At 42.3% G+C, this 20,474-nt stretch overlaps 1 protein-coding gene across 6 annotated transcripts in view; it reads left to right on the top strand.

Moving 5' to 3' along the window:
- The window catches only part of LOC107219882, an 83,543-nt gene that overhangs the window by 23,666 nt on the left and 39,403 nt on the right, over positions 1–20,474 (top strand). For all 6 annotated transcript variants that reach the window (XM_015658229.2, XM_046734719.1, XM_046734720.1 and 3 more), the window contains exons 4-5: positions 1,842–5,226; positions 10,483–10,948. In XM_015658229.2, coding sequence (XP_015513715.2) covers positions 1,842–5,226; positions 10,483–10,948 — 3,851 coding nt within the window. The remainder of the gene's footprint in view (positions 1–1,841; positions 5,227–10,482; positions 10,949–20,474) is intronic.

Below are 20,474 nucleotides of genomic sequence, written 5' to 3'. Positions count from 1 at the left end.
AAACGATAATAATGGTGAAAATCTCAAATATGGATAACATAATAGAATCACGTATGAAAGAACCTGTTTTAGCATTCTAATCTGCTATGAACGGTGAATAACGATTGTACGAATTCGCTTTTGTCCTCTGCTTATTTTGTTCTTTATGTCATGACAGCCTGTGTATATCGAGTTGTGTAATGCATACTCCCACGTAACTCGTAGTATCATATTGTTATGCGACGTAGACAATTGCACACGCAACGTATGACGATCCGCCTTCAACGTTTACTCGTTTTCACTCATGCGAATTATCCCTCCACCCCTTTTGGTATCCTATAATATATCGGTGACAGGATAACACAAGTCCATGGTGATTGTCGACTATTATTTCCGTCTCTCCCGTGTCAGCGCGATCGGACGCGTGTTCTTATAATATATATGGCATTCTATGATAAGTCGACCAGGTTTTAATCTCACCATTTTGAATTTGGTTTAAACATTTCTAGGCGATTGGAGTGCCTCTGAAACTGCCAGTAAATATTCAAGCATTTCCATAGTTCCACGATTTTTAAAATCCTCAATAAAATTATGAAACAGAACAACTTTTTGCTTTTATCATTTCAAGATTCGCCCCACAACGCGATAGTTTCTCAAATATTTTTTTCAGTACTCTGAAAGTCTTGGATAGAATAAAATGAATGTTTCAATATTTTTTAAGTTTTGGCAAAATTCGTAAATCTTTTCGTCCCTTTCAGCATAAACATGCCTAAATTGTGTAAGAGGTGAAAATGATGTTCGAACGTGCATTATTTGTCATCTCCTGAAATTAATTTTTCAAAGGTCACTCTCATTTTTTATTCAATGAGAAAAAATTAGTCACAAGATCGAGACAGTTCGGGAATTTTTCGGCATTTTTTGAACGCTTTCAACATTAATTTTTGTAAACTCAGAATTGTCAAAGTGTCGAAAGCAGATGAAATTTTCGTGCTAATGCTTTTGAAAGATACAAATTTTTTATGAATTATACGTGATACGGTAGGAATATTAATAATTGTAAAATCTGAGAATAAAAAAAAAAATAACTACTATTACCTGAAAAAGTTTCAACAAAGTAAAAAATGGTGAGGTCAAAACCTGCTCGTGTTGGCACGGAATGGACCATACGGCGGCCACGTTGCGTCAATTCAGGTATGAGACTCGATCGTATAATACCTATTTCTGCCTACCTGCGGCGCCGCTCGTGTCAGCTAATTTCCAACCGAGGAAGCGGCTTCGAGTGCCGACGCACCCACTCCCGGAAGCCTCTTAACTTGGCCGGAAGTATCGCTTATAGAGCTACGCTATTCCGACAAATGATCGGCCCGCAGCCACGCGTCGCGACGCCGCTTCGTTGACCGTTGTTCGTGATTCCCGCGATGCGTGTAATGCTAACGATACGTATACACGTGAATCGATACGCAGGTGTGAAGTTTTTTATTTAGCAAATTTGTTAGTGATTGAAATCCTCTAAAAATCATTGTGTATAATTGATGTTTTTTGCGAGGCACCTGCCAAAATGGGATTGTTGAATTGGCAGATGAAAACGATAATTTCATCTAGTTTAAATATAGCACACACCTTGGACTTCTAAGTATATCGTCATTGTAGAATTGACAACACCTGAGACTCGTGACCTCAGATATTTAGCCTCGTAAAATCGCGAAACACGTGGTGAAGTCAGCGTGCCAACAATGCTCAGACGATGATGATAATGATAAATCGCTAAGGAATAAATGTTACTCTGTACAACTAACACGTGTCCGCATGCCATGTACGTATACCTTATTCCGGGGATTCCCCGTTTGTCCTTTGCTTCACAGAGGAGAAATTGGACGGTAGCGGAAGCGAGTGTAATTCGGTGGTGCCAAAGAAACGTAGACGAAAGAACGGGGTCGAGGGGGATGAAGACGCGGTGATGATGTACGACGACAACGGGGACGAAGAGGACGAGGAATTTTCTTCCTCGTCTCGGTCGAGTTCCCTCCTCCAGTTCGAGACCTTGGAAAGAAACTGCGCGACGACTTGTCGAGACTCACCGTCGAGCTACAGTTTCGACTCCCTAGACTTTGCGAATCGCAGGCCGAACGGCAACTTCGGCAACACGTCGCCGGACAGTCTGGAGGGTCGTAGTCTCGACAGCGACACAATCGTGACGAACGGCACGTCGAACCACGTTGGAGAACGTCTGGCGAACGGTGTGCAAGGTAAGATCCGTCCCTATCGCAGCTTCGAGAGCCTTGAGACTTGCCAAAAGTTGGAAGACCATCGGCTGGTGAACGGTGGGTTCGCCATTTACGCGACCGACGAGAAGCACCGGAATCTCCGACTGGCCGGCGAGTATTCGGACGACGAGTACGACTACGACGACGACGACGAGGAGGAGGAGGAGGACTATGACGACGTTGGTCTGGGGCGAACTCTGTCGGCACGTGACAGGGACTTTTGGCAGGGTGAAAATGGCGGGGATATAAGCGAGTTTAATTGTAAGAAGTTCGAGGACAGGCTCGGCTTTGCCGAAATCCCATCCGGCTACTCGACCTCGATGGACCGTCGGAACATAATCGATCTTCGTGAGATCGGTATTGAAACGAAGCGCGACGCCGTCCTCGAACTGAGGTCTGGCCAAACTCTCGGCTCGGCCGCTCTGCTGCAGAGCAGGATAAATATAGCGAGCGGCATGGGTCGAGGCGGCGGAGGCGGCAGTTGTGGCGGCCAACAGGGGTGGAGCGAACAGGGTTTTAATTTTAGATTCACGGATAAATCTCAGAGCGTGCCCAGTCTGGCCAGCGACGTCTCGACGCACGGTGCAGCGACACGTCGTTGCAGCATTTCCCCGTCCCAGCTCCACTTCGAGGCGCAGGACTTCGAAAACTTTGTACAAGTATCCAGCGTCCCCGTCGGACTTCATCTCTGCGGGCTGGCGGCCCAGAATGTATTTCGGTCAACGTCCGAAGAGCCGGGTGTTGCCGATCACGAAATGGCGGAGCTTCCCGGGTGCGAGGAAGAAGCGACCTCGCCCTCCTCCCTCGAGGAGGAGCCTAAGCGACAGGTAACGTCGACGGTCAGGACGCAGGACAGGGCCGAGACGAACCTGGTCTTGGTCCCGGTCCCGATGACGGATCTGCAGGTGGATTCCATCGTCGACGAGGCGATCAGACGCCTCGAACGCGAGGACGAGGCCCGGAAGCCTCAGGAAACCGGCCAGCAGCGTCCGAGAAGAGTGAAGAACAACGCGAGCTATGAACTCGCCCAGCACTTCGAAGTCGAGGATTTCGCCAGGAGGTTACCCGTCCCCGAGGGAGACGCCGAGGTCCCGAAACCGACGCCGAGACGTCGCGTTCGCAACAACGCGAGCTACGAGCTTGCTCAGCAATTCGATTACGTCAGGGCCTTCTCAGGACAGAGAACCTTCCAGCGGATGGACGCCTGTGACGAGCTCGAGGAACCGGGAACCTCGGGGCTCAAGGTCACCGACCTTGTCGAGGAGATGACGAAGAGCTTCGCCGGCACCGGTTCCGAGACCAATCTCACCACCGCCAACGGGTTCGGACCGCCCGAGGCCAAGGTTTACTCGAAATCGAGCGAAAACGTTGCCTCGGATCGAGGGAGGAGCGTCCCGGTTAGTGAGAACCACGTTCAAGGTCACGGGAAGATTTCGGAGGCGAAGAAAAAAGCTGGCAACGCGATGTTGTTCAATCGCGACGAGAACGTCGAGCGGGAATCGCTTCTGAGTCAGATAAAAAAAAACTTGGATTCATTTTCAACGTGTGGAGAAAGTGCTAGCGCACAAAAATTAGACGACGAACCAGACCTACCGTATTTCGAAAATAAATCCATAGCCGCAACCGTAACCGATCATCATCATCATCATCATCACCATCATCACGATCATCATCACAATCCTAACAGTAATAATCAAACCGATGAAAATTCACAAGAAATCAACCAATCGGAGGACAGTGAAGGGGAGAGTAAATCCGCAGCAACGAATCGCGAGAACGAGGACGAAGGACACGTCGAAGAGGAGGATGAGGAAGATGAGGAACGCGAGGAAGTCGAGGTCAGGGTCAGGGGCGAAAAACGGAGGTTGAAATTGAACGTCAACGCGGCGAGTGACTATCTCGGTAACAGCGGCGGAAACTGCGGTGCAGGTGGTAACGCGGTGGCGGATATGTTCATCACCGGAAAGCCATCGAGCCTCGAATCGTCGTCGTCAAGATCGGTGAGCAGCACGCCGAACTTGCACAAGATGTCGTTCATAAGTGAATTTTACCCGGAACAAAACGTTACGACGACGCCAACGTCGGCGACGATGACGAACCCGGTTCACCAGAGCTCGGGTGGTATTTGCTGCAACGACGATCCGTTCGTCGACGACATCGACGAGGGAATCGGCAGCGTCAAGGACTACGACAGACTGTTTCTTCACGGTTCGGTTAGGTCCGAGTCAGCCATTGGCATGACGAGGTTCTCCATGGACGGGGCTGCCGGAAGATCGGAAGCCGATGACCATAGACGGGACGACGCCGGTGTTGGGATCGGAACAGGGAGCAGCAGCGACAGGAATACGGAGAGGCGATCGAGGGCGGGCAGTTCCACCACTAGCGGAAATACCAGCCTTGGAGAAGGCAGCACGGCCAGTGAATGGCCGCAGAGACCAGAGACCGACAATGTTTACCCCCCACTTCTGCAAACACAAGCCTCAGAGCCGCTCCAGCGGATCACCAGTCTCAAACGGAGTGGGACCGTTGAGGCAAAACAAACCCAAAGCAACGCGACTAGTTATACGGGTGTCACGACGCGCGATATGTCGTCAAAGTTGCCGTCATCCGGGGTGTCGGCGGTGCATCAACACCAGCAGGACACTACCGGATCCGGGAAAATTCAGCAGGAGAAAAAAAAGGGTCTCGGTGGTTTTCTTCAGAGATTTTCGAGGCTGCGGTTTAGTGGTCGTTCTAAAGTGCCGAGGTCAGAGTTGGTTAAGAAGAGCGCCAGTGCCGCCGAATCGAGACCTAACAATGTTAACAAAGTGCAGAGTAAATCAGTGACGGATAATAGACAGACCAACGAGCCCGAGTACGTTATCATACCTCTCCACGGACCAGCAGACGAAGAAAGAAACGATCATCCCGCCGTCGTCGAGTCAGCCTCGCCAGAGAATACCGGAAAGTCGACCGATGTGCAGAGGAGCGGTTCAAATTTGAGGTGACTATTGTGTTTCAATCTATTCCTAGGATATTTTCCTGCTCGACGCGAGTTCCAGAACCTAAAATTTATGTCGTTTTTTATGTTTTTCCTTCGGATTACGGTACACGTTGACAGGTGTAATTATAATCCGATAGCCTAATTCTTGAGTTCGAAGTGCTGTGTTTACATCGTCATTGTTTATCGTACATGAATTTTCTCCCATCAATTTCTCAACGATTTTTTTTTTTTTTTCTTTTGTTTTCACTATTTACCAAGCTACCCGTCCGTCGATTCAAACACCAATCTTCACTGTTATCGCGCATCGCGAACTTCATGCGAAGTGTGACTTCGCTGAGGTGCGATAGTAGAATCGATTCATTACACAATGGTCGATCAGTCTGCAGCTAAATATATCACTGTTAAATTAAATTGGAATCAATCAACGGGGCGTAACAAACAAAATAACCGAATTTCAATACAACTCTTCAAGACGATCCGCAATGTCATTCCCACCGCTCTGCAACACCACGCACGCTTTGTTTTTTAACGATGCAACTGGGTTAGTGGTACATGTACGGCACCCGTCTATCGACTCGAAGTAGGTACACCGTTGTCTTCCACTAAAATCGGACCCGAGTAAATTATCGCTGAATAGCGGACTCGGTTTCAATTCGTTCGTATCTATTATGTACATCGGACGCTCCCGGCTGTCTTTTTATCCGGAAAATTTTAGGTCATCTTGAAACTGCGGATATTGCGGGAAACGCGTGGTAGAATAAGAAAAACTCGAGCTGCACTCGCCACCGGTGAAAATTACGAGGTCGATCCAACAACGATTGCGTAACTGTATTACCCTGCGTCACGTGTGACACGTACAGTCTAGAATCAGCTGGGTACTGTAACGGTAGCCCCATTCTCACAGGAATCAAACGTAATTGGATGACGAGCTTTTGAGCTTTCGTTATTGTTGTACCTCTTTAATAAATGATCGTAAACCGCGCATCAGTCCTTTCCGTATCAAATAATTCACTCGGGGGATGAACAATGGCTGATACGTGTACATTATGTACAAATCCGCATCGTTTCAATCATTCTTTGCATCGAGTTATTGCTTTGAAAAAAGAAATCGGGAAGATACGCAATCGTCGGAATTATCGCGGTGATTTCAGCGCTATTTTCATCGTCCACTCGCTTTTCCACCAACATACGATTCTCGAGCTTTAGTTACGTGATGTATATTTACATTTGCTGCATAGTTTTCACGAACGTCAGTTCGCCGTTAAAACTTGTGATTTACGTATATAAGACTTTTTCCTGTTTAATTTTCGTAACATTTTGTACCAATATTACCATCGATCAAATTTTGAATTACGGTATACACTGTGTCATTCAAAGTCAACAGTTCAAGCATACTCTCAGGATATGATTTTATCATCATTTATATTGCATTCGAGTAAACCCGGTATATACGTATATAGGTATAATAAAGCATAATATCTGCACTTTCGGTGTAAAATCAACATTTCACGGATTCATAATGTATACAAAAATGAGTCCCCACAACAATTTCATTAGATAAAAGATTAATTCAAGTGGTTCCTTGAGTACTCAACCGCAAACACTACTATCTATGCTTACATCTCGGTCTTTAACCTCATACCGGACATTATTTAACAATACAGACGCTAACGCGCGACACGAATTTAATATTCCAGCATAACAGTCTTGCGAATTCTTTCTAAATAGTCGAGGACCATTTTTTTTCTCATTACACTGAAAATTATTTCGTACTAGTAAATGCCTCGATCGTTTGAAAATTTTTCTTCTCTTATTTTATTTCATTATTTTTTTTTTTTTCACTCTATTTCATTTACTCCGTAATTATTATTCCGTTTTAATTTTCGTCGTCGTGGAAGCGGGTCGCTTTGTGTTTTATCGTTTCGCGTATTATCGCAGATATGTTTTTCTGATGTTGATATTTACTACTGGGCAATAAATTATCGTCAAATGAATAATTTTCGGTAGTCAGTTAATTATTCCTACAATAAATTGTAGACTGTAAATATTTCTCCATAATACACAATCATTTCGTGGTATTGAAATTAACTAATCGTAAGAACGTTGCGGTGATCACGTTCACGGGCTGGCGACAGACGCGAGGGAAAACCGAGAATAGTCAGAGAATTGCGCTCGTTCTTCCTCCGTTAATCAGCATCAGGCTTCAGTAGTTACAATGTGTTATAAAATTCTGACAAATTTAATAAATAATAGCGGCATTCTACGTCCGAAAATGTTATTTTCTGAGCGCTGTGTGTAACCGGGTTTTTTTTTTTTTTTTCAACAGCATTGTAATTTTCCCTAGGCTGGAAAGTATCACTTGAAAACTGAGCCGTATAAAAAATTACATGTGGAAATTCTCAAGCGACCGTGATACTTTTTTACTCATTATCAGTGTCTAGCATACTCGCAGACTTATCTCACTCACTGTCCGTAGAACTACTCAATATCTTCTCGTTAAAAACACTTGCCAGATGGTTATTGGAATCATTTGAACCTCTTTCCATTTTTAATATTGAATTGTCGTTTTTTTTTTTTTTTTTTTTCTCAAGGCCTTCGTTGAAAATGAATAATAACATGCACACGTTGATACTTCAAGCTGAGTTATTTCCCTGTCATTTTGTTCGACATGGAACAATGCTCGGTAACACTGTTGTTGATTTTCTGCCAGCATTTGAATTCTTACGTCAAACAGTTTGCAAATATGTTGTTTTCGCGAGACCAGCCAAGTTTCGCGTTAATCCTAATCCCCCTTCCTTTTTTTTTTTGCCTAATATTTGGATCTTCGAAAGCGAATTTCGTAACTATTGCAGACTCCTAAATACCAATCTTTTCGTTTAGTAACGGGAATTTCATTTCTGAGTAACTCACACGTGAATACCTTTATGTGTATGTTATATTTGCCCCGAGTTAGTTTGGGGTACGGCTCTCTGAATCTTCGAGACGTGTTAGGTGTACAGTCTGCTGGACAATCTTCCGACAGCAAAACGGAGGTGGGAATAATGAAATTTTAACGAATGTGCAACTAAAATTGGTGGGATAGTAACGGATATGATTGAAACGTCCCTTGAATCTAGAAATATTTGTAGAAAGAAAAAAAAATTGCGCATTTAAACTGTACCAGAGTCCAGCTGTAATTTCATGGCCTATTTGTTTTTGTAAAATATGAATGTATTGCAAAGAATTTACTTACAGACATTGAATACAACTCGTCAATGGTTTTAATAGTATACGTAACGTTTGAACAAACTATATAATTTTGACGATATGGAAAAATTGCAATTACCGATTGTGGGATCGTCTGAACGAAACAGGCAAGTTTTCAACTCGGTATCTTCAATAATTTTTGGAGCGGACTGTACACCCGACGGATCCTTATAGAGCCGAATAAATATTTACCGGGCAAACATACCACGATATGCCTATAGCCTAATGAAGGCTACGCCCAGAAGGTTCACTGCTTCTTGAAAGAAATATGAAGAAGGAGGTTAGAGACGCAATTGCAACTAGGGCGGTTCTGGGTCGAAGCGTACAAGGGTGTATAAGGGTTATTGATGTACGTAGGAACGTGGAATGCTAAAAAGGTCAAGAAATTTGACGAACAATATGGAGTTTACGTTGCGGGTTTGACTATTTCTAACTTCTAACCAAGACTTCTTGACTACCGCGGAATAAGGGTAAATTTTTAACTCGTTTCACTGTCGTAAATATTCAAAATTCATTTTTAAACTATGGTAGCAGAATTTGAAAACTCGGGAAGTTGGCTTATGTTCAAAGATTTATTTAATTTTTTGAGTTACCGCACGACTGCGAGAGGCGTAGTATTTTAGAAGAGTTAAAAAAGGAATTTTTTATTTGATTCGTATCTTTTGCTAAATCATCCTGTCTAATTGAAATAATGTAAGCTTATTGGCACTTATCTTTTGCACAGATCGTGCGTATAATACAACGAATTATTTTACACAAAAAATGGATGAGAATAAAAATCACAGCAGTTTACAATTTAAAATCACGATGAAAATATACATGATGCATAAGAGATTTGGTTAGATTTTGGATACGAATGATAAAAATTTGGTAGTACATTACTGGAAAGGTTGAGTTCAAAGCTCCTTCTGCAAGAAAAATGTCTTGTATAGCATAGTAGATGTAAAAAATCAATTTCATATACTTACATTGATGACTTTTTGAGAAGGTTCCGTAAATCGATCCGTTTAAATTTCTTAGAAGGATTTCATGCGATTTTATGCGGACTTTATGCAGAAAACAGTCTTGTAAATAAATGAGAGTTTCTATCGCAGAGTAAAATCGAAGGAATGTACCAAATTTTTATCACTATACCGCGATTTGAAACGAAGCATCGACATTTAATTGTATGCTTTTATTTATAATTCCAATATTTTTCTATTTGTAGGATTTTGAAGATAGCTTCGTAGTTTATGAATGCATAATGATATGACAAATATAGAATGTAGGACTGTCCCGTAATGAAAGCACAAGCAGGGTGTCTACTGCTCCTCAAATATCCTTAAATCCTGGAAAATTCCTGGAATACTTTGATTTATCCTGGAAAAATCGACACAAGACATATTTGATAAATTGTTAAATTTTTATAGCAGTCGACGGACCATGCAGTGGTTAGTACTTCACTTCGTATAGTATACAAACTGATGTATACATTTATTCATTCAACACCTAACCAATTGCTCCTATCCTTAAAATTCATAAGACAATGAAATTAACTGTTCCAAAAAACCCTGTGATAGTTCTAAAATCTGGATTCACGATTATCATAGAGTAGTAGACAGTGCCTTCGATTGTCAAGTAGGCACTAGCGTTGTGCGATTAACCGATTAATCGGCATCTATTGTCAATCTATTAATCGATAATTTCGGTTGATCTTATTTCCAATTGATCGATTAATCAACGGTTTCGATCAATCGAAGTTGCCTCATAATCGTTCTGCAGGTCAATCGGTATACGAATCGAAAAACCGATTAATCGATTCATTGTAAAAACGATTAATCGAAGCTACCGATTAATCGATTAATCGCACAGCACCATCAGACACCCTGAACAAGGTATATCGAGTTTTGGCCAATCGACCGCCTCGAGGTCGGAAAGGCTGAAAGTTGTATAGTTCCAATTTGTAAACTTGCATGCGTAGGAATTAGTTTCAGGGGCGAAATTAACGAGGCACGTTACTTTTGTCCGCAGCTCGAATTCGCGGTCGGCAATTTCCAGCAAACCACCCCTGCCGCCGCAGCCGCCACGAGCGGGGGCGCTGACGGCGCGGCCACCCTCAGGCGTCGGGACGCGCCGACGCGCCGCGACGGACCTCGGCAGCCCGACGGCCATCGAGATGGCGAAAGCTCGCGCGATGCAGGCTGGCTCCGAGCGCCCCGTCGGCCTGCTCGAGACCGACCTCGACGCAGCCGACGTCGCCGACGCCTCCGTCGACCACCAGGTGGGCGTCGCGACGCCCGCGGCTTCGAACAACAAGAAAACCCGGAGTCTCCTCAACCTGAATCACAGTCGGGCTGTTCCTGGCGGACGCAACGTACTTCACGCCCCCCAATCGCCGGGAGGTACTAACGTCGAGGGCGCCGTTTCCTGCGGCCACCAACGCCCCCACAAGTCCATGGAGTTCCTCCTCGACAAGGAAAACCTCCACTTCGTCAAGGTCAGTACGTAAACCCACCCAACTCCCCGTTCAATCCATTTACCACCACCCTTTATATCGCTCCGTCGTGCATGATTCTTACCACCCTGTACCTGGTCGGATACACCCTTCTCTGCTATATCCAAATTCTCGCACGTCTTTTCGCATTTTCGAAAGGATAAAAAAATATTGTCGAGTATATAGAGATCGTTGCACGTCTTCTTTTTTTTTTTTTCTTTATTAAGAAAATTCTTAGACCCTTACGGTATTGCACTTATTTTATGCAGTACAGTCGCAATTCACCGGTTCGAACGAATTTCCTCGGTTTACTAACACCGGTGTATTTGGAAAAGTCGAGTCTGTTAAACTGCGGTGAAAAATTACATTACGAAAGACTTTTGGTTATCGATATATTCTTTCGAGGGTCTAAGAAAAAGCGAACTTGTAAAAACGTACCGTGCACATTCTTTCGGAAAATCTTCCGGAAATAAAGCCACCGTTGAAACTGTCCTCAGAGTACAAGCGTTTTCTAGATATTTGTCGGTACGACAAATTATCGCACAGAGAAGACGCATTGACGCGTCTCTAAATGTACAATTAGAGAAGTGCCCTTTCATCGACTTAATTCGACTCTGTACCGAATGTTGTAATAACGCAAAGTTCGTCAATATACCTCGCAAATCTGGCACAGTTCTAAGACTCGGTTTTACGATTGGTAGGATGGACAGTTAAATGCAGTACGAGGTTTGTGATATTGTATGTGTGCGGCGTAATGAGGTCGCTGCAGCGTTTTATGGCTTTTGATATATGTATAATGTACGTAATGTATAAATCTGTGTTCGTGTATGTCCGAATACACACATTTACTCATAATGCATATAATATATGTTATATACGCTGGTTAATGCTTCGATACGTGGTTTAACGTCGTCCACGTAATCCATACGTCGAGTCTGCTCGCATCTTGAATTCGTGAAAGGAAAGTACCAAAGTGTATTATTATATGTGTATACATACACGTTCGCTTTAACAACGCGTTTCATTCATTCTCGAGAAGCTGAATTATACGAATCGTTTATTCATTCCTTACTCTTTATTAATATGTTTTCCGTTTAAACTCTTTCCCTTTAATGTACCTCCCATATCATCACTAGAGTGTATAAGCTGGAATTATAACACGTAGTCTACGATTTATCTATTCACCATTCAAGCAGGATACAAATTTGAGCGGTTAAACTATTTTTGAAACACTGTTAACCGATATCTTTATTTGCGTATCACACTTGTGACTAATCATTTTTTTTTACTGTTTACATTATCGATAAATACTGTAGCTGAAGCTTTTATCTATCGCTGCGTAATTGTTCCTATCGTAAATAACGATGAAACGGTGTTTCGCACGACATTTGTCAAATATTACCGTTCTAGCGAATCCTTCAAATCATCATTAACTCGTTTAAAAAACAATTTTTCACGATAATGCGTGCTTCAACTATATAAATGTAGTTAAAAAAAAAATTACCAAATATCGTATAGGTATATCGACGAAATACGTGTTCTGAAATTATCGTGAAATTTTATGACCCTTTTCGAATGGTCGACCAATTCTACGTATGTTTTGTGTAACCGCGGTTGTTTTCCCGCTTCTTATCTCACGCTTCTTTTCTAAAGATACGAAATTCAACGAGGTGACCCAGAGACCGGGATTCTTTGGCCCTTGCGAAACCGGCGCTCCTCCACGTAAGCGAGAGGCACTACAGCGCAGCTGTTAAAGCGAAGTGCTTTAACGAGGAAATGGGTTAAAACTGAATTCCATTAATTGAAATCCTCAATTACTATGGCCTTGTGCGTGTCCGATCTGCAGGGTGAAAAAATAGCATTCAATGCATTCATTGATTTTAACAGTTAGTCTCCGTCTTCGTATTTTTCAGGCTCTGCTAAAAAATCGTACTATTTTCACATCCAAATCGATATCGCTGTTGTGAAAAACGAGACATTTCACCATTTCGATATCCGCAAATTGATTTCGAAATGAGGAAAATTCATTTCTTCCAAATTGTGATCGCAAAAAGGTTTTGAAATGATTCGAGATACCTGAAACTGACACGTGAATTAGATCAAGTAAATTACTCGCGTCAAATTGTGCGATTCCGACCCCGGCTGTTTAAAGCCTTCGTTGAAAAATGATCCCGTACAAGCTTCAGCAACCGGTTCTGTATGCAGTAAGTATACGTCGTGTCAGCACATTTACCGTCAAGGAGATCCTAAGTTATTGTCAGGATAAAGTGCTGGCTCAACTTTTTTGTGCAGTGTAGATTGTGTAGTAGGATTGAGATTAGCAGTTGAAATGTCACAGCTGCGGAACAGACGGAAAATGGGAATTTCCTCTTTTCAGTTAAATACTGCAGCGATGGATCTGTCGTTTAGCTAATTACTTTCAGTCGATAAAATTATCGAGCTCGAGCAGGACGGGTTGAATTAGCTCATAATTATGGTGCAGCGAAAGTTAACGGACGTTCGAAGACGTGTTGTATTTGTCAATAAATCAAGGGTAAATTCGCGGAATCGAAAGCTAGGAAAAGAGAAAAAAACGTTTCAAAATCTTCAGCAGTGTTGTTTGCGTCAAAGATGGTGATTTGGAAACAGAAAGACATCCCTACTGTGTAACAGAAATGATTCTGACCAAGTTCGAATATCGGATCAAGCAACAATTTGAGAAATGGGTTTATAATAAAAACTTTGGAAATGTTTAAACTCTTATGTTTTTCGTCCAGTTTTAATGTTTTTAGGCTCGTTTTGGTCGTTGAGTATAATTCTCCACAAATTGTCTGAAAAGCATTCGCGAAATCTTGTATTACAGTATATTTGTAAAATAAAAATGAAATTGTCGATGAATATTGTTGTACCGCGCTTAAACAAGTGTATGTTTGTCCAAATTGGAGAACTTTTTTCAAACGATCTGCGCGGTGAATAAAATAACGTTTACAATTAGATCCAACCACAAAAACCAGAGTTCAAGCATTTTGAACAATTTAATATGTAAGTAAGTTTTTCAAATTGTTCGTATCGTGACCAATTGTGCCATTTGAATTTGCTCAAAATCATTTCCGTTGCACAGTAGAAAAGAGGTCGTTTCATTTATTTTTACCATCACTGGCACAAATGACACTTTTTCAGATTGTTTGAAAGGTTTTTTCTTGTTTCCTGACTTCCGATTCGGACGATGTGCCTTATACGCATCACCAAGTAGTCGCAACGTGTTCCTCACCTGCGTGTTAACTTGACAACAGGATGTAGCCGGCTGTCACCCGTTATTTCCTGCCGTAAGTGCAATCTCCGTCTAACTGCGCCTCCTCCGCGGGTTGACACATCGGGCTTATAATTTCCCGAGATTTTTCGACGCAAACGCGATGACGCTATTTCGAAGCCAATCGATAACACGTTAACAGCGTGGTAATTGGTAATAAGAGGAAACCTATAACTACGTACATACCTCGACTTCCTACACATATCATACCGCTTGACGAGTTCGTGACGTTTAATTCAACTCGATATCTCCCCCAATCGGATCCCTTCTCTCCCTCGACGTCAATAAACTACGATTGATGCTACGCTTCTGCTGCTGTGTTACAGCGGCATTTCCACATAGCAGTTCAAATCAATTGTTCAACTCCGATGACGATGCTCCGCTGGCCGTCATCACGCAGTCTTGTCACGCAGTTATCGCTCAATATCACCCCTTTATTAATACCGCACACCAAACTCCCCAAATACTCGTAAACAGTTATACCTTGTACAGGTTTTCTGAAGTTGGAATCGCGATATATAGGGTAATATCCCCCCGTCACTCTGCGTGTCCCGAACGATATCCTGCAGTACGTACGTCGGGGATTATGCCATCAGGGCAAAGTGCCCGCGTGCTAACTCAATTTCCCTTGAAACGTATAACCGTATCCTGTATACATTTTACTATTGCAGCATATCGATCATCAGCAACTGACGGGACAGTCACAAGTTGGAATGTTGGCTAGTTCGTGAACATTGACATTTAATAACTGACTCTTTTCATCGATATGAAAAACTTACTTCTTCAAATAGTAATTATAACCTACCCGGTGACCGCCTGTGTATTTTCGCCGGTGGTATCGAAGCGGGATCAAGTTATAGATCCACGCGGCCGAAAGGGAATCAACAGCAGGAAGCTTGCGGTAGGCAGATGCATTCGTTGCTTGTGTGCTGAGCTAGAATTCCAACCGACCGAGTCGAAAATACTGACGGTGCAGGTATAACGCTGGACGCAGCTCACGATCGGTGATTTGCGGAATATTGCGTCGAATCGATGATTTCAAATCCACATCCTGCAGGAATGAAATGGCTGAAATACCATAGTCGCAATTCTCCGCTCTTATTCGTCATCCGCGTTCTCTTGTTAACCTTCCATTTTATCCGGCTCATGGCACGTATTTCATTTCCAGAAGCCGAATTACACCTTCGTTCATTCATCCATTCTTATACTTTGATCTGGGACACGGCGTGCACCCAGGACGACTCAAAAGACTAAACGTCACAGTACGAAGTCTATTTCACTTCGATTTGTACAAATTGATCCAGTTTAAATCTGCTATAAACTGACGTAGATATACTTAGCTCAGGTAGAGGAAAATTCAGGACTCGAAGTACTACGCGTGCTACTATGCATTATAGAAAAATCTCAAAGCTCCTCGGATGCTGCACCTGACATCAGTGTTTTTCAACTCTTATTTATTCACGTTTCGAGATCCGCGCCGACTCGGTGGACGTTATATTCGGAAACACGAGTGGAAAATGCGTCGGGTATCTTTTATGCAGTGTATGTACCTACTCCCTAAAGTTGGGGACCTCACCGGGAACCGCTCTTCTCGTCGGATCTGACCTAGTTCCTACCGGTCGTGCTATTAGTAGGTTGTTGTTAGGTGGAACTCTCGTCTTCTAACCTCCCTCTCACTCGCGTGAGGAAACTTATCGAATAAACAGTTCGGCGAAACGTGATCCAACTCCGAAATTCTTCCGAAAGGATCGCTTCTTTTTTCCTCGACAATTTCAGCTTGACTCAATCTCACTGTTGGGTCTGAACACAAGAAACATCGGTCGGAAATATCACCTGACAGGTACTCGGTCATCCATCAAAATTCCCAGTGTCCTGTACTCCGGTGATACATCATTTTATTATGGCATTGCTCGAAGTCGGAGTATATGAAATCTTACTTTTTATACGACCTGAAGTAACGTTCATTAGTGTCCTGGGATTCCGACTAACTTCTTTTCGATCCTAAAAAAATGCGAGTTCGATTCGAATACGAATTACGTGACAACGACTGGCGATGCAGCCGATATGAGAAATTCGGAGTCGTTGTGACATGATTCGCATTCGGATCGAACTCGCATTTTTCTTTCGTCACCAACAAACAAGTTAGCCAGAAGCCCAAGGCATTAATGAACATGCACAGAGAATAGGAAAATGCAAACCCTCAAATTTCGCTCCTTTCCTTTCCTCTGCCCACATTTCTCGGTATCCTGACATCTAGGCCAGGGTGCGGGTGATAAATTTGTCGAAAGGTTCGCGGATCTCTGTATACGTATAGAGCATTTTTCATTCTCTCGCTTTATCCGCGATATGAACAATGTTCCTGCCTACATGCCGTATTGATCGGTACTTGACTTGTTCCGGCGCCTCGCTGTGGGCACCGTACGTCGGTAGTACTGTAAGTAAGGCATGGAGCCCGCACTCCGTAGTCTCTTGTGTCGTGTGTATGGATCCACAAGTACAGATATCGTACCTACCGTGGAGTGAGAAACTTGAAGCGAACGTGTATCGTCTAGAGGTTCAAGTATGGACGGTCTATGTGTGTCACGTGTGCAGCCTGTAGGCGCGTGGCAGGTTTCACGCGTGGGAAGCGCGATGAGAACCACCGTATACGATTATTTGCCTCGGTGATAATCTTTGCGTAAACCAACCGCAACGCTGATGCGTGATGATTTCTCACAAGGGAGCTGGAAATTCGTTTTCGTATCACCTATGTTTTTTTGTTTTTTTTTTTGCAACTATCCGAGGCTAAGAATCGATGGGAATTCGATGGACTGGTCACGGAATTATTGTGGTGGATTTGGTATTTTGAATAGGCAAGTCGTTACGACTGTTTTAGAATAACCGCAACGAGTTTCTGTGAAAATGAGAAATCCTTAAATCACACGAGCTTGGTAAATTTCATATTCAACGCTAATCAAGTATTTCGCAAACACAATGTCTTCTTGCAACGTATGAAGGATAAAAAATGTTCGAAAAACGACAATTTCGCAACGAGTAAACCTTGAATTTATAAAAACTTCTGGTAAGCTAAAATGTTTGTTCTCGTACTGGCGAATTTATATGAGCCATTCCGCACCAAACCGATCTACGGATGACCCTCAATATCGACGATTATTTTTATTTTTAAGTATGATGTAGAATGTGCAAAAAAGACATCTTGTACCGGGTTTCAGATTTTATAGACCACGGGTTTGATTTTTATTGCCCTGAAAAACACGAAAACCATATTTTCGAATGAATAGCGCCAATCGATTGGCTACAAATTGTTTTCGTAAATTCTTTATTGAGGTACTAAATTTTTAACACATTTTGGTTTAGAAGCTACATTGCGAAACAAGCAATTGAAAAGCGAGAAAAACGTATAAACTATAAATTCGTATTTTTGAAATTTATATTCAATTCGATATTTCTCACTTTTGAATTATTTGTTTCGCCTGTAGCTTCTTGACGAAAATTTTCCTCACCTCTTATCTTGATCTCCAAATTTTCAATTTTCAACAAAGAATTTACGCGGAAAATTCAAAGTCAACGGGCTATGACTATTCATACGAAAATTGAGGTTTTGTGTTTTCGGGAACAGCGAAAATCAAACCCGTGGTGCAAAAAATGTAAAACAGAGTGAAATATGATTTTTTTATACACTCTACACCATACTTGAAAATGAATAAAATCGCCGATATTGAGCGTCAGACGTAGATCGGTTTGGGATGGAATGCCTCATACATCATCGTCAAATTCACCTTCATTAATATTTGCATTTTTATCTACCTTTCACACACACTGCCATGTCTCGTTTTCTTTTCTGTACTTTTCTTCGCCACGGCATAATAAATTGTACAGCTAACTCGACCTTGCCCGTACATACATAATTCCATAGATATGAGCAACTCGCCACGAAGAAGGTTATTCTTAATTGCAATCACGAACTCTGTCACATTGCAGAGATTAAGAGTATTTTCGGGTGAGTTAGTCGTCAGAATCGAATAAACGGGTGTTTGTATATTTGAATGCTTTTCATAGTTTCCATGACTCACCGTCGCGCATTGATTATGGATTGATGTGGAATAAATACGCGTGCCATGACCGTATTTTATGGCTAAGAAATCGTACATTTTCAGAATCCAAAGTTCACCCGGACAACTGAAAATGCCAATTTATGAATCATGACTAATCCATGTGAATACGCATGTATATTTAACGTACACAGATACGCGCATAATTGTTACGTACTTCCCACGAAAATACGTGGCTATTGTGGATATTTGACGCGTTGAAATTTCACTCTCAATGTACGTATACCCATGTTATGTATTGTACAGCAAAGCCCGATGATTAGAGGCTTCGAAGATTTAATATGCAATTAACTTGTATTATATTCTTATTTTTCATTTCATTCACAGTATTTTTTTCCCCCCTCGCGTAAACATTTTGGCACAAGAAAAAATTCAATTAATTCGTCGGGGTGTAAAAATATCTTACTCGTATATAGCATAACGTTTATGTCAGTTATAAAAAAATTTCAAACGTAATCACCCACTGCGGAATATGGTTGTAATAATAATATTACGGACAAAGGCATGCCTTTGAATATATAACCTATACATTAAAGAGGAATTCTCGTGTGAAATTATTCAGCAGTAATGATCAGAAACTCTGAATATTTTACAGAGGGCTGTTCACGTGCGGTCAGAGGAAATATGGAAAAGCGCATTCCATGTATCGCGAACAGTAGAGCGAAAGCAAACGCGCGACAGAATGGAAAGCATGCTGCAGGGTTCTTTATGCTCACTCTCTCTCTCTCTCTCTCTCTCTCAGGAAATTTTGCTGCTAATATATGTGTATACGTATAAGCAGTCGTTGCAAAGGCGGAGGAAAGCTTTCGCCTGTGAAATTGTGCAGTTTCGATAATGCGGAGTGTGAGGATGGCTTAGGTATATTTGTGCAAATTTCGCCCGCAGCCTGTGGCGGATCGGAATGATCGCTTGAGATGAAAAAGAAAAACAGTCACGTGGGCATGCAGGGAAAGAGGCTTGGGAAGAGATGTATAAAAATATTTTCTCAGGCATGCGTGTATCATGTGAGTGAACCAGCGCCAAGGACGGTGGGAAGGCGCACGGCGTAGGCGTCGCGATGCAAACTGCACGTTTAGCTGTAACGCGTCGTAGAAAGTTGGTTGTGAGCAAGGCGGAGGGGAAAATGAAGTTGGTATATTTTCATAAGCGTTGTGGATCATTTGAAAGCTCGATTCATCAGCGAAACGCTGTTTTCTTTTTTATCTCTTTTAACAAACGAAGCTGGGTTTACTAAAAATGGATATCTTGTATTAATTTTATTACGAAACAGACGTGCATCGAGTATTTGCCCAATTATTATTATTTGTAAGTCAGGGAAATCTATTTAAAAATGCAAAATAGAAAATACTGGCGTTGTAAACAAAAGCTTAGTATCTAATCGCGTCAAATGAGATAAAGTTGAATATTTAATGATCCCAACATGGCCAACAAATGTCTTCGAGAAAATCTGTAGACAACCGTCTTCCGTATAAAATCCTGCAATGAAATCGAGTCAATGAAATAAAGCACCGATATCTAAGTATTTAGAAAAAGTAACGCACGACAATCTCGTAATGAAATTAATAAAATCGGAGATAGCCGCTAAAAGCTGCAGCTGTCTAACGTTCGTCTATAATTGAGGGAGAGGAAGTGCTTTGATATCAGTTACACTTTTAAATTATCGGTGGGCTTTAATGAGTCGATCAACGAATTCCCAAGACTGATAACGAGTTGAGTGATCTACTTATTTTGTGAGACTCGACGCGTGTAGACCTGGATGTCTGTGAGGAAAACCTTAATTATCTAGCCAAGCGATACATTTACTTACCGTCACTAATTAAATTGTCTCAAATATCAATGCCTCACACTGCAATGAACGACTGCCGCTGAACACACAGACTAAAGTACACTTTGCCGAAGCTTGTATTCGGATTAGTTACTTTCGAGAAAAGTGTCGATTTAACATCTGTTCAATCCGACGTTTATCAGCTAGGTAAAGCACGGAGAAAATGCTCGCTGTAAAATATTTGCACCTTATATTTAATCTTGTTTATAAATGTACATATTGAATCGTGTATTTCAAATATTAAACGAGAAGATAAATTCTTGCGAGTATAGCGACTGCGAAAAAGGCCTTCGGACGTAATGT

This window comes from Neodiprion lecontei, chromosome 3 (assembly GCF_021901455.1).
Source record: "Neodiprion lecontei isolate iyNeoLeco1 chromosome 3, iyNeoLeco1.1, whole genome shotgun sequence".
In the NCBI taxonomy this organism is placed as follows: Eukaryota; Metazoa; Arthropoda; class Insecta; order Hymenoptera; family Diprionidae; genus Neodiprion; species Neodiprion lecontei.
This window is presented reverse-complemented; position numbering and strand designations above follow the sequence as displayed.